The sequence below is a fragment of the Hippichthys cyanospilos genome, chromosome 2 (assembly GCF_059441005.1).
Source record: "Hippichthys cyanospilos isolate Australia breed blue-spotted pipefish chromosome 2, RoL_Hcya_1.0, whole genome shotgun sequence".
Classification (NCBI taxonomy): Eukaryota; Metazoa; Chordata; class Actinopteri; order Syngnathiformes; family Syngnathidae; genus Hippichthys; species Hippichthys cyanospilos.
Genome location: NC_142370.1, coordinates 29995808 through 30015139, shown reverse-complemented (window position 1 = coordinate 30015139; position 19332 = coordinate 29995808). Strand labels below are relative to the sequence as shown.

General features: G+C 36.5%; 1 protein-coding gene across 3 annotated transcripts in view; it reads left to right on the top strand.

Moving 5' to 3' along the window:
- Positions 1 to 19332, top strand: part of cpne9 (copine family member IX) — a 69097-nt gene that overhangs the window by 40608 nt on the left and 9157 nt on the right. For all 3 annotated transcript variants that reach the window (XM_088441216.1, XM_088441235.1, XM_088441225.1), the window contains 10 exons: positions 8006 to 8069; positions 8862 to 8965; positions 9919 to 10023; positions 12330 to 12371; positions 13268 to 13343; positions 14608 to 14661; positions 14966 to 15027; positions 15794 to 15840; positions 17086 to 17267; positions 18648 to 18775. In XM_088441216.1, the coding sequence (XP_088297342.1) occupies positions 8006 to 8069; positions 8862 to 8965; positions 9919 to 10023; positions 12330 to 12371; positions 13268 to 13343; positions 14608 to 14661; positions 14966 to 15027; positions 15794 to 15840; positions 17086 to 17267; positions 18648 to 18775 (864 nt within the window). The remainder of the gene's footprint in view (positions 1 to 8005; positions 8070 to 8861; positions 8966 to 9918; positions 10024 to 12329; positions 12372 to 13267; positions 13344 to 14607; positions 14662 to 14965; positions 15028 to 15793; positions 15841 to 17085; positions 17268 to 18647; positions 18776 to 19332) is intronic.

The window sequence follows — 19332 nt, the reverse complement described above, 5'->3', positions numbered from 1 at the left end:
TGAGTTCAATGCTCAGCATGGGAGCTTTTACTGATTGTGAAATGGCTGCAAAGTGTATCGAGAATCAGTTGCGAAGCAGACTTATAAATGTAAGCCTACAAGTGTTTGAATTTTACACGGAAAGGCTCCAAATCATCAAGGCAAATTATCCTGAGAGGGCAGACCTTGATTTCTTCTAATGCATCATTCACTGTAGATTCTGTGGGCGGCCAACTGAGCAATTGTGTTTTCTGTTATCCTGCCATGGTTTCATGTGCACCAATGTCAGGTCAACATAATAACTCAGCCAATAACAAAACCTCCATCTGGGACCTACACTATGAAGCAGAACTTTGAGTCAGTGAGGCAACCTCAAGTTCAGGTTTGATGTTCTCTATCACAAAGGATCAAAAAAGGCGTACCAAATCAACTTTGACAGTTTTTCTGATAACTGCTTGTTGACTTTCCTCAAACTCATTTTTGTCCATTTTGTCTCAGCAAGACAGCAAAGTTAATCACATCCCACCCATGCACACATCATCGAAAAGGTCACAGTGTCCGCTACAGAAATTAGAAGGGTAGCTTGAATCAGTCAAAACATCTCGACCGAAAACAAAATCCCACTAGAGTAGGGCTGTGTGGATCAATTCAAGTATCGATACTAAAGTCGACAACGAGGTAGTATTGATTCTTAGCATTTCTTTATTGGCTTTGGTTTCTCTTGGGTTCTTAGCGCAATTCCTTTTCAGCTCATTTCTGCTTCACCATATTCCTTTATTTGTTGTGTTTTATTTTGTGCCAGTCGTTCAATAATACATGTAAAATAATGACCGTATTTTCCGCACTATAAGGCGCACCTAAAAGCCTTATTTTTTTTAAAAAAAGCTGATGGTGCGCCTTGTAATCAGGTGCGCCTTATATATGAATCAATATTGAGATTGGGATTCGTAGATGGGGAATGAAGTGATAAAGTAAGCTTTACTTGTTTCTTCTGTGTGTTTACAGTTGTATAAGGTTGGTCATATTGACATTGAGTTATTATGCTATTGAGAGTTTAGAGTTATTATTTGAGTTATTATTGTTATTACTTTGAGAATTACTATATTGTGATTGAAAATGTTTTAAAAAATGTCATTAATTGAGGGTCTGCCTTATAATCCGGTGCGCCTTGTATATGGAAAAAGTTTTAAAATATGTCATTAATTGAGGGTGTGCCTTATAATACCGGAAAATACGGTAATTTTGTATTTTTTTCAAATTTTTTTTCTAGTGTTTGGATAAAGAAGTGTCAAAAAATAGTTGGCACCAAATGAATGAAGAATTTAAGTAATCAATTACTTTCGGTAATTAAGGACCAAAGTAGTACATTACTTTCGGTAATTAAGTACTGAAGTAATCAATTACTTTAATACCTTATGACTTTAGAAGCTACAGGAATCAATTATGTTAGTGCTTCAGCATCTAAAGTAATCATTATAAAGTAATTGATTATGTTACGGTATGTTATGACATAGTTAGGAACTCAACAAGAATTTTATAAATATTAAATATTAGTCATAAAAATAGATAAACATAGATTACAACACTGTGGTGGCTTTTTTGCTCCCTATGAATGGAAATACCATTGAACATTTCCAGACACCTGCAAAAAAGCATTGTACAATATTGCAAGCTATTGATATAAAAATATATACCGGTATTAGAAAAAAAGATAGAGTGATTAGTTGGTTTATGAAGTCTAATAAGCCGCGGGTGTCCATGATTGTACACTCCCCTAGTATAAATCTCTAGCTCCCATTTGCAAGGGTTTAAAACTTAACACAGGGTGCAGTTTTGAACTTCCAACCTGTTTTGGCAATCTATCATAATTGTAGCCTCTGAGTGGCAAAAAATGGCAAGGAAAATCAATGAATAAATAATCAAATCAGCCAACCAAGCAGTGGCTTGCATCTCCAGAAATTAGAAGGTTGACGCACTCACATAGTGATAAATGGGACACACATACAATATTTTACCGTAGTATCCAAGATACAGTGCAAATACATCCCAGAGAGGCCATGAGCAGTACAAGGATCACAGAACAATCTTACAGGATGCTTTGTAATTGCTTTGAGGCAATTCCCATATATGGTTGCAACATCATTTCTTTCCTGTCAATTATCTCGACTTTCATCTTGCTAGAGAAAAAAAGAAAAGCTGACGATTTCTGAAGACTGAGAAAAGTAATAACTCACCCAGATCAAATCAAGGTCATCTTTAGCTCGAGTTCAAATCTTTTAAGCCATAGTGGTTGCAACGGCAATTAAAAAGCAAAAACTTTCATTCACGGGCAATATCATCCACCCAGGTTTCTTTGAACACATATTGCTTTTTAAAGAGAACATAACCCCCGAGCCGAAATAGTCGAATGATTTTTTTTGAGGTGCAAATTAAACCCTTCGGCTCTACCCGACAAACAGCAATATGAAAGATTTTCAAGGAACGTGTATCTTTTGTCACCTCACTATAATTCACCCTTTCAAATCACTTACAAAGCAAGCTGAAAATGATCCAATGTTCCAATCGTTGACATGAAATTGCTAAATAATGTAATGAAGAAGTTAAATACTTGCAGATAGCATTACATAATGAACAAATGCTGGCATGAGATCTTCATTTTTTTAATATATAACTTTATAAATTTTTTGAACCATCTTTATTTTAGGTGTTTTTCATTTTCCTTTTGAACTCAATGCAATCCAGTTGATACACCTGCATTTAAGCACGTACTGTGGTGCTTTTTTGGAATTGCTGTAACCAGCATCTTTACCTTGATGAAATGCTGTGGATCATTTCAAAACAGTTTGTCATACACGAGGTCCGGTCCCTTTCATTGCGTTATAAGAATAGCCATGAACATTTTATCTTTTCATAAACAACAGACCAAATGCAATACAAGCAGTGCAAGTGTAGTAGCTCACAAGAAAAAAATCTGCAATGGAATAGTTACTATTATCCAGGAGTCACTTAGGAGACACAGTTTGGAGTGAAAGTCTTCATTTAGAATCAGTACATTCCCATCTGGCAGCTTTGCAATTGGATCAGATGAAAAATTCCTTCCGCTGCTTGCAGATTGTAAATGATGTATCAAAAATCACAAGCTTGTAGATTTATGTGCACTTATGAAAAGGCCACTACTGCTGTCATGATGTTCAAACTCCAATTTGTATGCTTTCCTTTTACCCAAACTCTACCCCTGATGTCCTTGAACTCATTTTCATCTTCCGTCAGATCTCCTATTCCTTTTTGGTTATCAACTAAAAAGAAAATACAGCTGGAAAGTCAGACTGGATTGTTATCATGCAAGCTGCTTCATCATAAAATCGAACAGCTGAGCTCTAATAAAACATTCATGGTCAGTGGACAGCGGCTCTGCTGGCTGAGCCTCAGGGTCGCCTGTTTCCGAAAACCTAGGTTTGGGTCTAGCCGGTGACACTTGGCTGAAGATGCCGAACAGTGAAACATAAAGAAAATGTATGGTCGGCAGTAACATAAGTTCAGTGATTAAATTCTTGAGTTTTGATGGAATGTTCCATCGCAAAAAATAAAATCCATAGGGATCAACTTATTTCCTCAATCTAACTGGAGACCAAGCAGTCAATCAATATATGTTCATTAGCTCTGATTGGCTGGATTTCTGGCACATTAGTAACGTGTGTGCCACACCGAGTGCGCAGAGAGTACACAACTCAAGCTAGTGGCCTGAAAATCTTTCAAAATGAATTCCATAAGGTAGGACATCACTGAAGGTCTAAGTGTGAAATGCACGGTCCGCCACTGCATTTTGGCGACCCTTTGCCCAATAAAGCAATTAAAAGTACACCTGTGGTGGTTTCCATCCTCCCTCCTCCATTACAATTCATCATAAGTGGCGGTGGAAGTCTCTATGTACTCAATTAGTTAACGATGTTTCCTTTCCGAAGGCATGCAATTGATTAACTGTCCTGCACTTTAAATAAAAAAAAAAAAAGAATAAACTATCTTTTAAATTGCGATGTACTGAACCCACAATAACTGAACTGCAATATAGCAAGGGGTGACTGTAAATTTCAAGAACATTATGATTTAGTTGCACTGAGACTTGACTCATACAGAAGTTGAAGCTGTCACAGAATCTTCCAACTTTAGAAGATTTAAGAAGGATTTGAAATATTCGATAAGGACTAATCAGTTTTGTGCTCACTTGATACAACACAGCCGTGTTCATTATGGATCCACTTTTCATTCACAAGTACAGTAGAATGCAGTTTTTCTGCAGCCAGCTCTGTAAAAAATAGATTTTTTTCACGTCTATAGCCGTCAGTGGCAATGAGTGAGATAATGCACTGATAAGGTGTCCAGAATATTTTGTACATATCTATGCCAGATGCTTGTTTATCTCCTGCTTTCTTCTGTCTTATCTGAGTGAAAAAAAAGGATTAGACGTCTATGGCTGTCAATGGCAGTGAATGAGTTAATATGCAAATGTATGCTTTAGTATGTTGCTAAATTTTATGTGCAGCTGTAATTTTCTTTTTTTTTTGTAGTCATAGTAGTTCCTTGCAAAATTCAGTATGGCAATGTGTAATACTCATACTTTCTGATTCACAATCACACTTTATGAAATATGCTCGTGGACTTTACAAGGACACTGTGCAATTTGACTCCCTCTTTATGGCCTGCTTTCTCACAAGGGTGGGGCGAGACAGACAGCGGTGGATCATAGCTCTCGTCATTTTTTTAAACAACATCTCATGTACTGTGCTTACTGGCTCACATACGACAATCATGTCACTTTTTTTTTTCCATAACACTACATAAAAGATGGTATAGAACATATATCTTTTGCGCACTAACTGCTTGCCGCTGCTAAATGAATAAATGATCTGTAGTTTCGAATGTGTATGTTTTTATTTTTTTGTTTATCTTATTTTATCAATTGTACTCATAGGTGGTAAAAAGTCACATTCGCTAATAGCTAATACTGTCTAGAACCAGATATTAGTTGGGTTTTTCTGTGCATAATTTAACAAAGGGGCGGGGGTTAAACAGAAGAAAATATGATTGGCTGCTAGCACAGTTGTCTCGACAAGCCGCCTCTTTGAAAATTAACTTCTTGGCGTGCATGGACAATCAATGAGTTCTTATTTTTTACCCAGTCAAATCTAAGCATCATGCTGGAGGACATGAAACGTTTGCGTTTCTAAAACTATGAAATATTTCGATTTTTGATGATGTTGCTTGCTTCTAGGGAGATGGTTAGACAATGTTTTAAAAATTTAAATCAAGTTAGGATGCTTAGCACACCCTCGTGCCCTTTTTAATTTTTACAAGATGGCTCTCAAAACATGACTTTAAAAATGCAAGTGGTCAATATTGATTAGAAAAAAGCTAGCACAACAAACCTGCTTTTTCTAAAACTTTAAGGGTTACCAGTGAAAACATTTAAAGTTATTTTGAAAATATATGAGTTATTTTGGTGGAATTAAGTCTAATTAAGTCTCCCTGTGGACATTCATGCGTGGTGCTCTGTCTTAGAATAAACTTGACCAGTGACAGGACAAGAATAAAAAAAATAAATAAATCACAAAGAATGTTAATGTGTTTATTTATTTGTACTAAATATGATCTTTATGTATTTTTTTTAAATAAAACAGAGCTGTGTTTTTTAACATGATATTTTTGCAAGGATATCATTCCGTCAGAATTTGATATCTGCCCATGTCCAGCCACTGCACTTATTTATTTTGCAAGTTTGTTTGTTTATTTAGCAACTATACTCTGGCTTCTCTGTGACCACAGAAACCATTGAAAGCAAATTTTGTTGTACTATTATTTTTTCGTTTATTTTCTCATGCACAATCAAGCCAAATTATAGTAGAACATTTTACTATGGAAAATACTGAGACAATAGTCTAAGATAACTAATACTGTCCTGAAAGGCTTACATGCGTCAAATCATAACCACATTCAATATAGTTTTAAAACACTATTTTTAAACATCATATAGAATCCAGAGAGACGCCAATTTACAAGTCAATTTGTATTCCAACCCTCACCTTTGGTCGTAAGCTTTGGGTAATGACCTGCAACCTTCTGAAAAAGTGAATTTCCCCTTAAGGCACAATTAAAACGATTGTGCTTTTCATCTTCAAGGAAGATTTCAGGTGCAAGAAATCAGTTCCTTCACGGGCTGAATGGCCTCAAGCCTTAAAGATACCCTATAGACCCCAGACCACTCAAAGTAGGTTGAGGACGAGTCAACTGGAGTTTGCCGGTATTCTCCTATGCTCCTTGAGAGGTTTTCTGATCATGTCCAAATAGTAGGACACCTTGAGCTACACCAAGAAAACAGACAATTATCCTTCCAATCAATCTACAGTTCCCCGAGGCAAAAAAAAAAAAAAGCGCTAAGGTGGAGGACTCAAAAGTTACTCTTTCGGCTGTGCATCTGTTTTGTTTACGAATTATAAAATAAATTGCCACGTTATAAAATAAAATGCCACTTTAGCTATGCTGGCTTCATTGTCTCGTTAGCAAGCAATTGCAGACACGAAATGTGTTTTGGCAAATTTCACAATTATTACATTTTTAAACTTGTATTAACTCATTTAATGCCAGGGACATATCTTTATGTTTTTTAAGAGCAATCGAAACTTACATTAAGGACATGAATTTCCAGATACTTCAGTAATAAATCGATAGTTAATTATCTGGAATTGAATGTTTGGACTCTTTCAAAAAAAAAAAAAAGATGAAAATATTGTACATCTCTGAAATTAAATGAGTTAAAGTGGTCATGTGTATATATATATATATATATATATATATATATATATATATATATATGGAAAGCATGATATCAGTGCTGAATATTTTCATCTCGAGCTTGGGTCTTCGGAAATTGGTTGGGGTGTCTGATGCGTTGACCTTCTGATTCAATTCCAGTGTCCAGCTCCTTTCTTTGAACATCACAGTTTGCAGCTGTGTTGTCCCATTTTCCAAGGTCTAAATGCATACACTTTGAGCTCAGCACTCATTACACGCATCTTGCCTCCTAAAATTGAATTTGTATGTTTATTAAATTGCTGGCGCATTGATATTGCAGTGGTGAATTTCAGCGCGGATTGATTGTCACGGTGTTTTTTTTTTGAATTATTGTTACTCAAGTCACATACTGTCAACTACAATGAGGTATTGAGGGTACTTCCACTGACTCAGAAATATATTTGTCTAGTGTACGAAGGAATATACACCGTTGGTGCAACAGTGTATGCACTGCGTAATACAATGACAAATCTTGAATTGCGATCTTTGGTTTTTGGATAAGTCGCAAAAAGTATTAGCTTGTCTCATCTGCCTGTCACAGAAGCCTTTTCCCATAATTGGGAAAATGATCGATCAACTTGCAAACAAGCTTTGCCCTTTTTGTGCACCCTCTGTTACTAATTTACCCATCAACGCTCTCATTCCCTCTCTCATTTTTATCTTTCTTTCTCCTTCCCTTGCGACAGTTCAATAAATCGTTTGTACGCTTGACCTTCAAATGATTTTCATGTTAATGGAGGTTTCAAACTGGGAATTAATATACTGTGAGGGTTGACCTAAATGCATTTAAAACAAGGGCTGTGGCATCCCGAGTGCCATGGCTATCTTCGGTGGTGAGACAGGAAATTATACAATTTCGTTCCAACTGTGTAAAATTCTGCTTCACTCACCAAATAAAGATGTGAAGTATTTTTCAAAATATGACTACAAATTGAAAAAGAAATAGGGACTTGGTATCAACAGATCCTCAATATCAGGAAACAAAAAAATGTGACCAGGACACCCCTATTATATAATGTTAGTATCACCCAAGGGTAAAATGACAAGGACGAATACACATGGGCCAACTCCACAAAATAGTTGCGTGGTAGTATTTAATACTTGTCAAACGAATACCGCGCACCAAAATGGAACTATAAATCTAATTTCATGCATCGATTATGTTTTTTTTTTTTTGCAGTGGAATTCCAGGAAAGAAATGCGGGGTCATTATCTTAACTGCTGAAGAGCTCAGCAACTGCAGGGTCAGTATCCAAGCGCGCGTGCAATCACACACCCATCTTTGCAAACACTTAAACTGTGCCCCATTAATGGGACACACACAAGTGCAGGAAAGTTTTAATGATGGTCCCAACTTTTTACAAAAGCGCATGAAATGGGACAAATGAGCTGGAGTTCCACATGTAAATCACTTAGTCAGGGCTCAAGTATAATTTTTTCCAACTATGATGGAATATAAATGTCTAATCCCTAACAGTGTTGTTCCACTCATGCAGTTTTGCTCAGAAAAAGCGACGGAATTCTAACGATACCTTACCGGATGCGATGAATGCGAGGTTTCATCAAGGGCAATCTATCCAACGATCCTTCTAGCGAGCCAAGCGCCTGCAAACAACAACCTTAATAAAACAGTGTCTCATTAATGGGGGTAACCTCCCATAAATATGTATGAGGCGATTCCCATTCCTCCCTGGCTATATTATAGAAATCCACGGTAAAATTTGTTTCTCGCTCCGATCAAATGTATACTTTAAATGAAACACTGGATTGAATTCACAGCGCAGTCATTATGAAGATGAGGCTTGACTGGTTGCCGACTTGGGATTTTGCATCTTCATTATCCAAGTTTAAGTCTGACGATTGCTTTGCATTCAGACGGGGCGCTGCGATATAAATTACTGCGCCTATGTCAGAAAAAAAAGATGTAGTCGGGAAGAATACGTTTCGCAACGCCGCAGGTTGCTGCCTTTGAAATCCAATTGTATCATAAATGATTAGAGATATTTTCTTCTCATCTTGTTTATCTTCCCTCTCAGGATATTGCTACGATGCAGTTGTGTGCCAACAAGCTGGATAAAAAAGACTTTTTTGGCAAGTCTGACCCCTTCCTGGTTTTCTACCGCAGCAATGAAGATGGAACGTGAGTCTGAGAAGCCTCATAGATTATTAGCCCTGTGGTTCTCAAATGGGAGTACTAGTACCCCTGGGGGTACTTGAAAAATGAAAAATCCTTTACAAAACCATTTTTGAGCTAGTTAATTGTTTCAGAAAAATAGAAGTTTATAAAACTTTTTTTCTTCAGTAGGTTATTGAATTTCGTTATTGTAAAAAGACAAATTCTCCCCCATATTAGAATGGTTCAAACCCAACTTGTCTTGTGCCACCACTCGTTACCTGTCAAATTAATAATTTATTCATGAGAACACATCTTGACAATGATCACAAAAGTTTAATTATTTTTCTGTGGGTAAATATTTTTTGATAATTATTCCTGAGAACAGGTCTCACACTTTATATTGATTATCTTTTTTTCGGACATATATGTATTAATAACTGATTATTTATTTTTGTGAAGATCTCTACTGTAATGCCAAAACAGAACCATTTATTGTGAATATTTTTCTGTGGACCAATACGCATTTATATTTATTTTTTAGGACAAATGGTTGAAATACTGCACAAGGGTCAACCCTTATGCGGTATTATGGATAATCCTTTGATCTCCACATCAAAATCATTTTACATCAAAGGAAAAGCATTGAAAGAAGAGACTAGGGAGCTGAAATTGCACTCAGATGGTGACATGTCAAATTCTAACATACTACGGACCATTTCACACGACCAGGAGAGTGCCATCCCTTGGCTAATATACTGCGAGAATGATGTGGAAGAAAATAACCGCAAAATGGTTAAAATACTGCACTGCACAATAACTTTGTGCAAAAAAATAAAAACCCTGCTCATGTCCTTCAGACAAACCGACGTAGACACATGGCAGAATACAAACATGTGATTATAATCAAGAAAGCAAAAGAACCCTGTTTTGTCTCATCTGTTTGTCCCATGAAGTGTTACATTTTTTTTTTCCGGCAGATTCACTATCTGCCATAAAACGGAAGTGATCAAAAACACACTGAACCCTGTGTGGCAGCCCTTCACCATCCCTGTTCGAGCTCTCTGCAACGGTGACTATGACAGGTCAGAAAACAGCTGCCAGCTTCATACATAAATGCATGCATGCAAAAAAAAAAAAAAAAAAAACGCATAGTAAAAGGTTTGTTTTGATTATGCATGCACTTGATGCGGGATTCCTTCTATATAAATGCATATAGGAACCCTGAATACATCGGAGGCGGACTTTTGGAGGTGATGACATCACCTGTTGCCTGGGCGGTCAGAATAATGCCAGCAGTCGGTCATTTGATCCCCGGGACCAGCGCTGGTGTTATTGAGATCGCCCCGGTTTCCACGCCACATTCTGTATGACATTGGTATTCCGACTGCGCCGAGCAGATGTGATAGCCACTTTCAGCCAGGTGCACTCTGCATATACTTAATGCTTTTCACGGCTCCTGTCTAGCTGCGCTTGGTCCTTGTGGGAATACGATCATAGCATTACACACCTGAAAATATGAACACTGGATTAAGCTGCATGGCATTTGAGATTTTTTCCCAGCACCAGTAACATAAAATAGCAACCCTTAGATGATGTAAATCTTTCAATATGTGACATAAACTGTGCAGCTATCACGTTGCCCTTTTTTTCCCTAGCCAATATATCTCAAAAAGCAGCGCATAGCAGGATTACTGGGGGCTATTACCGGCAATTTTACATTTGGTGTCCTCATAGGACTCTACGACTTTCCATGTGGGATTGAAATAAAATGTTAATGGGTGAGCTGAGTGATCCTTATCATTGATTTAGAGTAAAAAAAAAAAAATGAGAGAATGGGCATCAATGTGATTCAATATAAAGTTTAACAATTGAAATATTATTATCAATATTTAGCAGCCGTAGCAAAATATAAAAAAAATCTCACTTTTTTTTCTCACACAATTCCCTAGTCACTTGTTGCTAGGGAACCTAGGACAGAGCTCTCCACTGCCCCAAACCAGAGAGAAGGGGCAAATTCCAAAGGGTGCAACTCATAAGGACTCGAGATGTTTTGCCCCAAAATTTAAAGGTTGGGAAGTTCCATTGGGAAGCTTCCGCTGTCAAGTTTAGAACTACAGTGGCACCTTTCGTCTATATTTCTGCAAGGAGAGAATGTGAACATTTATAACCTGAAATGAAAACAATACATCAACAACTCCCACAACCACAGCAAAATAAAATCAGAGGAGAAATATTGGGCTCAGGATGTATCGGGAATACAACTGCTGGACTCAAAACAACTTCATGAATTGAAGTTGTACCATTATCAGAGAACAATAGTCATTCAATTGTGGCAGAACCTGGCACATATCCAAAGAGTTAGAAAACCAATTACAGTGCTTAGTTTTTATTAAAAATGAGACTACACAGATCAGTGACTTTTTCTTAGCTCCTCAAAGCAAAATGACCATATGATACTTGATAAAGCCCCTTGTAGTTTTCACTCGTCTCCATTTCAGATGACGCCATGACTTTCATCATCCTTCTTCCTGTTGAGTTGCAACTATTTTCATCCTGTAGTCTGTCGTTTCAAGACCATCTGGGATAACCTGCTTTGTCACACTTGGTTTCTCTTGTCTGTTACGATACGTGCAGGGTATTTCCTTTTCGTATTTTTGTAATAAAACAGGGCCACTCTGCTAGGCTGTATTTTTCCCACTAGGCTTTTCTAAGGGTGACTTACGGTAACATAAGCTATATAAAGATTACACAGATAAATATATAAAGATAAGGTTATAGATAGATAGATAGAGAGAGTGAGAGAGAGAGAGAGAGAGAGAGAGAGAGAGAGAGAGAGATAGATAGATAGATAGATAGATAGATAGATAGATAGATAGATAGATAGATAGATAGATCATTTGCTAGCTAGCTAGCTAAATAAAGATAGATAATTAGCTAGCTAGCTAGCTAGCTAGCTAAATAATGATAGATAGATAGATAGATAGATAGATAGATAGATAGATAGATAGATAGATAGATAGATCATTAGCTAGCTAGCTAAATAAATAGAAAGCTATCTAGATAAAGGAAAAAAAAAACAGGTGGTCACCGAACAATAAAATGTTATCCTGAATATTTTTTTTACATTGCGGTAGGTAGGTAGGAGAAATGGCTGTAAATTGTGTTGAAACAATGTATTGTTAAAGGAATTTTTCTGCACTTCCAGTAGTTTTGAAGGAGGTTTCAATGAAGCACTCGGTTTGCTTTGTAGTGCCGGCAGTTCCTGCATTTTTAAAATTCAGCAGTGTAGCAATTCATAGTTAACTGTTTTTCTGCTGGCAGAGGAACACATTGGTTGAATCATTGAATTGCACTGTCACACTCATAAATAATGTGTTCTGTATTTCAGGACTGTAAAAATAGACGTCTATGACTGGGATCGAGATGGAAGGTAAAGGCACGTAACTTCAGGATGAACTTTATAGTTATACAGTATTATTTTTTTAGGGGTTAGGTTTAGGCTTACGAGGTTAGGATAAGGCGGGGTTTTTTGATGCACAATATACTGTATACTGTATAACGGTTTTAAAATGTGATGGGTGTTTAATATTTTAGATCATGTATTGCTATGGTTCTATGGCCTATATGAGAATCGTTTGAATCATGTCATCCATAAAAAATGTTATGAATCGTTGCTGCTGTAATTGCATCTTTCAAGCAGCTTTGTACATTTTATGCTTTTCAAAAACATAAACAACATAAGCATTGATTTTTGTATTTCGAAACAATTCCCGACTACCAGCACACAGACCATTCATTAGCATCTGAACTTGTTTTTCACCTTGCCTATGCAGTGTAGTGAAAAAGCTTTTGATTATAGGCTACTTTTTTTTCTCTTCCAACGCCTTATTCTTTTTTGTCACTGTTAAACTCCACTTTACAGAATTAAAACTTTGTTGGTAAAAGTTACACTAATATAACTACACTGCAGTTAATTACAGTTCCTTCTGAGGGAGAAAATCAAGTATTAATTTAGGCTGATGTTTTTATTTATTCACACATTACTTACAATGATTACTTTGGAAACTAATGCCCATTTCCCACTCCTGATTAACCTCTGTACTTCAACTTGCATCTTACGATCTGTTTTTTCATAATTGATACCAACCTATCTTCCTTGTATTTATGTCTTCTTATGACTGGAACATAAAAAACTGAGACAGCGACAATACAGCAAGTGTGTTAATCTGGCAGAAACACAGAGGGAGATGTGAATAGGCTTGACACTTTGTCTCAGATGATGGCATTTGGGTTCATGCTTGGCCGTGTGTGGGTGTGTGTCTGCAGCCATGACTTCATTGGCGAGTTCACCACCAGCTACAGAGAACTGTCTCGGGGACAGAACCAGTTCAACGTCTATGAGGTGAAACCCTAAAGAATGTGATATAAAAATTATTGGAATCATGTACCGTATTTTCCGCACTATAAGGCGCACCTAAAAGCCTTATTTTTTTTTAAAAGCTGATGGTGTGCCTTATATCAGGTGCGCCTTATATACGGATCAATATTGAGATTGGGATTCGTAGATGGGGAATGAAGTGGTAAAGTAAGCTTTACCTGTTTCTTTTGTGCGTTTACAGTTGAACAAGGTTGCTCATATTGACATTGAGTTATTAGAGTTTTTGTTATTACCTTGAGTATTAATATATTGTGATTGAAAAAGTTTTAAAATATGTAAGTAATTGAGGGTGCGCCTTATAATCCAGTGCGCCTTGTGTGTGGAAAAGTTGTACAAATATGTCATTAATTGAGGGTGCGCCTTATAATCTGGTGTGTCTTATGGTGCGGAAAATACGGTAATTGTATTTCCACCGTGAGGCGTATTAAATATCAGTGTAATTTTTAACATGCTACAGGATAAATTCTGCAAATATGTTAAGAAACTAGCAAAAAACATTCAAATAACCTCTTATTTTTTGTCTATCCTCAAAGAGTTTTATTAAAAGAGTTTTAATGGAAAAACACATGTACAGAATGTTCATTTTGGCGAATCGATTGTGGATAGCCATAAATAATGGTTATTCTCTATTGTGCTGTCAAGCAGATCTGTAATCAATTAATCAAATTAATCATTTTTTTAATCTCATCTGAAAAAGGTTTTTTTTTTTTTTTTTAGACACATTCTATTGGGGCAAATGACTGATATACAACACCAAAAATGGGTTTCAGTCATTTATAATTAGAAAATAACGTTCAAATAAAACATCATACATATTGTCCATCACAGACCTGCTTATACACTGGATGTTCTTGAGTTTAGTTTGGCGAAGAGCTTTGCTATAGCTAGCTACATCAGCCTCTTTGTTGCTATCGTTAGCTGTGGCTACTGTTGCAGCTGGGTACTTTGCATTGATGTTGTAGTCTAAACTGTGGTATGCAAGCTTCTTCTTACAACAAATGCGAATTACTCTATCTTTACCAAAATTGCAATTGAGGTACTTTTTTTACATGTTCAATTTGCTTCTTTTTTTTTTTTTTTTACTATAATCACAATGAATCAGATGTATTGATTTAATTTCACGTTCATTCACACTGTCATAATGAAGATTGTTGTTTCATTTTCATTTTAAGCCTTTTGCAACTATGTGCTATTGATGCCTTCATATACTTTTTCTCATCACGGGCAGGTTTTAAATCCCAAGAAGAAGGGCAAAAAGAAGAAGTATGTCAATTCAGGAACTGTGAGTCTTTCCGTGTCCTCTTCACTTGCTTATTTGTGGGATGGTAGCAGCTCTTTTTGTGAGGACTGGAGCTTCAAATCCTGCTGTTGTCACAAATAGAATAAATTTGAATTATTGGCTTCCCATTAGTATGTTATGTTATGTGGCATTACTTTACCCACACTAATTATCGCCTATGTCTTTCTCTCCCAATGTCCGCTATGCCGTCTGGCAATCCGTATGTAATTGTGTCTTCCCACTGGCATGAACATGGCTCCCTTTCCATTTCCCCTTGGTTGTTTACCTCGGTGTGTGGAAATACAAGGTAACTCTGCTGTCCTTCAAAGTGGAGTCCGAGTACACCTTTGTGGATTTCATCCGCGGAGGGTGAGTGGAATAATGATTAGCCTGCTCCCACTATGTCAATGCCACCCAGTTGGTTGTTTTACTAAGTGTGCACGCGTGTGCATGCGTGTGTGCTTTGACACTCCAAGGGCTTTGCAAGCATCGTAATGAATTCATGTTGACTTTGACGAAATTACACCTGAGGAATTTTGCACTGCTAAATCTCATCTGTAAACACCTGTATGTATTTGGTTCCCTCACTTTTAATTGAGTATTTTGTTTGTTTCGCCTAAGCAGGAAGTGGCAGCATGAATATAGTCAAAGAACACAAAATCATGAATTGAAAATGATTGATCGCAGTTTATTGTATTTTGCTTTAATGCCTAATGCCAGCGAGTTTCACGTTGATACCAGAGGATCATAGTTTTTGAGCATCATTTTGATGTCAGCAAAAACAAAAATGTGGGTTTTAAATGTACCAATTGCATGTGAAAAAGTGTAGCTATCCATTTAATCAGCGACAATTTTACACTTTTACAGTTAAGAAATAAAAAAGGAATATACATGGATCATTCCTTGAAGCAAGCGATGTACAAGCTCTGAATGTTAAATTTACTCTTTCCAAATCAATTATTCTTTGTATGAATATTTTCCACGGGATTAATTTTTAACAACTCCAACCTTTAAACGAAAGTTTTTTGAGTGTATTTCTTCAATTAAAAAGGAATTAAAATCGTAAGTAGGCTAAATTAATTTGACTTTTGCTTACTTTTGTCGTTATTTTTATTTTATTTTTTTTGCACAACAGGACACAGCTGAACTTCACTGTTGCCATAGATTTTACAGCATCAAATGGTAAGATTCTAAGGCCCTTTAACATTGTACTTAGCATCAAACTGTTTATTGTGTGTGTTCATGGGTCCAATGTCATGCTGTGGAACTGAAAACGGATCCCTGGATTGAAAAATGTTCAAATTTTGCAAGTATACTGTGACAGAGATGGTGGAAGAATGATTTCAGAGTGGAAAACAGAATATTTTAGCATTAATGGATTTGAGGAAAAAATCTGGAGCTGCAGGGCACAAAAATGAGGGCGTAACATGTCATGGTAAAAAAAAAAAAGAAAGAAAAAAAGAGGTTCTCTGCTCTACCTGATGGAAACATCAAATCGGCCTTTATTGAGCTATAGCTCTTGGATGAGCCACTGTATTAGAAAAATATACAAATGATGTATAAAATGTATAAAACAGACTAAGAATTAGTTTTGCTCATACATTTTTGCATCGTTAAGAGGAGCGTGATTTGTTTTGTTTTATTTTTGGATTTGAATAACCTACTGCTTTGTTATCATATGAGTAAAAAAAAATACATAAATAAAAAAATTAAGATATAGGAGTAAATATACATTTGCAAATACAAATACATTTTTGTACTACTCCTTTTGATCATGTAAACCACACTGACCTGCAATATCCATTGATGTTTTTTTTTTTTTTTGTGAAATCTTGCAATATGTTCGTATATTTACTAAAAACAACCAATCAAAATCCAAAAGCTATCAAAAATCTAAACAGCCTGGAAATCTTATTTGAAGGATGGTTTCATTACTAAACGTTTAGGACAATTACTAAACGTTTAAAGGTGGGAATTCATTAAGTTTTTAGTTCATAATGGGGCATAATTTGATAATGAATTAACATAATTTTGGAATGATTATTGCACAGTTTATTTATGGCTACGAACCTTTGAACGTCATATCATTAGTCAGATGGATTATCATCACTCTTTGACATCAATTAAATGAGAAAACTAGTATCCTTGCTGAAATGGCTAAATAGAGCATGAATTTGATAAATTATCACTTCTGTGCATATGTTTTTGCACCTTTATTACCTCCTATTGGTTTGGAGTTTTTCTTATGCTATTTTTCATTGCTGCCTCCTATTTACCTCCAATAACTACCATAAAGAAGACATAAGAAGAAGTATTATATAATCAAACATCCGTTTCGCCCAGTGGCATATCATATAACTGTTTAGAGAAAAAGCAGGGGGCATAATTTTCCCTGTCTTTATCTTATTTTGTTTGACTCCCCGCAAGGTAATCCATCTCAGCCCACCTCACTCCACTATATGAGCCCCTACCAGATGAATGCATATGCCATGGCCCTGAAAGCAGTGGGTGAGATTATCCAAGACTACGACAGTGACAAACTCTTTCCTGCCTATGGCTTTGGCGCTAAGCTGCCCCCTGATGGCAAAATCTCCCACGCATTCCCACTGGTAAGAAACACACCAACATTTCATATCACCTGTGGAGGGTAGACACACACACATATATTTGCACCCATAGCAGGATGTTGGCTCATCCGTACACAAGCAGGAATTCTCCCAGCATCCCTTCGCCTTGTAACCTGCATCCTTCTGCTGAGCTCTGCCGATAGCCACCGCTTTGTCAACAAAATCCCTTTCAGCCCAAAGTATAAGAGTTATACCCAAAGCACAAGATTCATCATTTCGAGATTTCATCATTTCGGTTACCCGTCGTCATGACGCACGGAGTTTTAGGAGTCACAAATGTATAAATACATTTTTGTTAGATGCATAAACCACAGGGTGCCATTATAACTCAATTATATCAATCTCGAATCAGCTAATTGTTTCTTATATCAGTGATTCTCAACATTTTTTTCAGTGGAGTACCCCCTGTGAAATATGCTTTAAGCCAAGTACCCCTTGACCAGTGCAAAGCATTTTTTCCTTTAAAAAAAAAGGCTTAAAACATGCCATCTGTGTCTGATTTATTTGCATTTGTCCACAAAAAATAATTAATGTAAAGTGCTGGACCCAGAAATAATTGAAAATAAATATTTGTCCACGGAAAAATAATACAGTAAACATAAAGCATACTTTTTTTAATTACAGAACAGATCTGTTCTCAAAAGTAAATCATTAACTTAATTTTTAATATTTGTCCATAAAAAAAGGAACAAGCAAGGAATTGTTTGCTGTTTAGAGTGAGAAATTAATATTGTAAAATGGTTAAATGCTCCAAAAAGGTGATTTTCCATGATAGGGGCTGTAGTGTTTTTAACGTTGGTGACACCAAGCTAAACCACAAACTGAAGACACTTGGTTCTTTCGCAGCTTTAATTGCCTTTTTCATTGCGCAAGAACGCGTATGTGGTGAAAACTGAAATCACAAACAAAAAGCGCATCTTTCTTGTTACAAAAAGAACTCGACGAAAATATTTCTTAATATCGATAATCACATTAGTAAACTTAAAAAAAAAAGGCGTTTCTGCCTGATAATTCAACCCCGGTGGAGTCGAATAGCACGCCATGACTCTCGATGGGCACGGCCATCCGCCTTTTTGCACGCGATCAAAACCGGAAACGGAAATGCGTCATCCGTAAACCCGGAAGTACTTTTAGAGGTAAAACCTTTCCTTTACACTCAATTAAAACAGTAATCACCCATCGAAAAACATATTATTCATATTTTAACAATATACAAATTATTTTCCGAGCATTAGTTGAAAAACATTTTGTTAAATCAGCCATATAGGCAACACGGGGCCCTTTAAAGCAAAAACAAACAAAAAAAGACTAACCAACATTAACCTGTGCTAATAACTTTTAATGCATTGCTTTGTTTGACAGGGTGGTGACGGTGATAATCCAAACTGCGTGGGCATTGACGGGGTCATGGAGGCCTACTTTCAGAGTCTAAGAACCGTGCAGCTATATGGACCTACCAACTTTGCGCCTGTTATAAACAAAGTGGCAAAGTGAGTGCTCATCAAGACCTTTGAAATAAATTGCATTTCTAACGCAATCGGAATTGCGTGTGTTGAGTTTGATCTAAACTCGATTTGATTTAGTTTGCAAAATTAAAAGCATGGGACAAATGCTAATGGTATCTGGTCATAAGTGATATTTCTACAATTTTGATCAAGTCACAACTAGTTTCAACTTGTAGGTGTTTCCTTTCAAGTGATTGTCGCTTCTGAGGTACAAGTGCACCGCACGTATTCTGCAAGTACGACATGGCAACCCCCCCCTTCCCCCGGCACATATACATATACGGCACACCTTCTCTTAATGACCTATTTTTAAATTATTTTCATAAAAAAGGTGCACCGCATTATTAGGTTCACAGAATAAAAGATACAGTAGTGGCTGGGATTACGTTATGCATCCACTAGATGGAGCTGCGCTGAAGGGAATTGCAATATAGCAATCAGATAAGTAAGTCAAACTATTCAATCAGATATTAAGAATAAAAATGATTTGTTGAAAGTATTATCTGAAGAATGGGGAAATAATACCTCTCAATTACATTAAA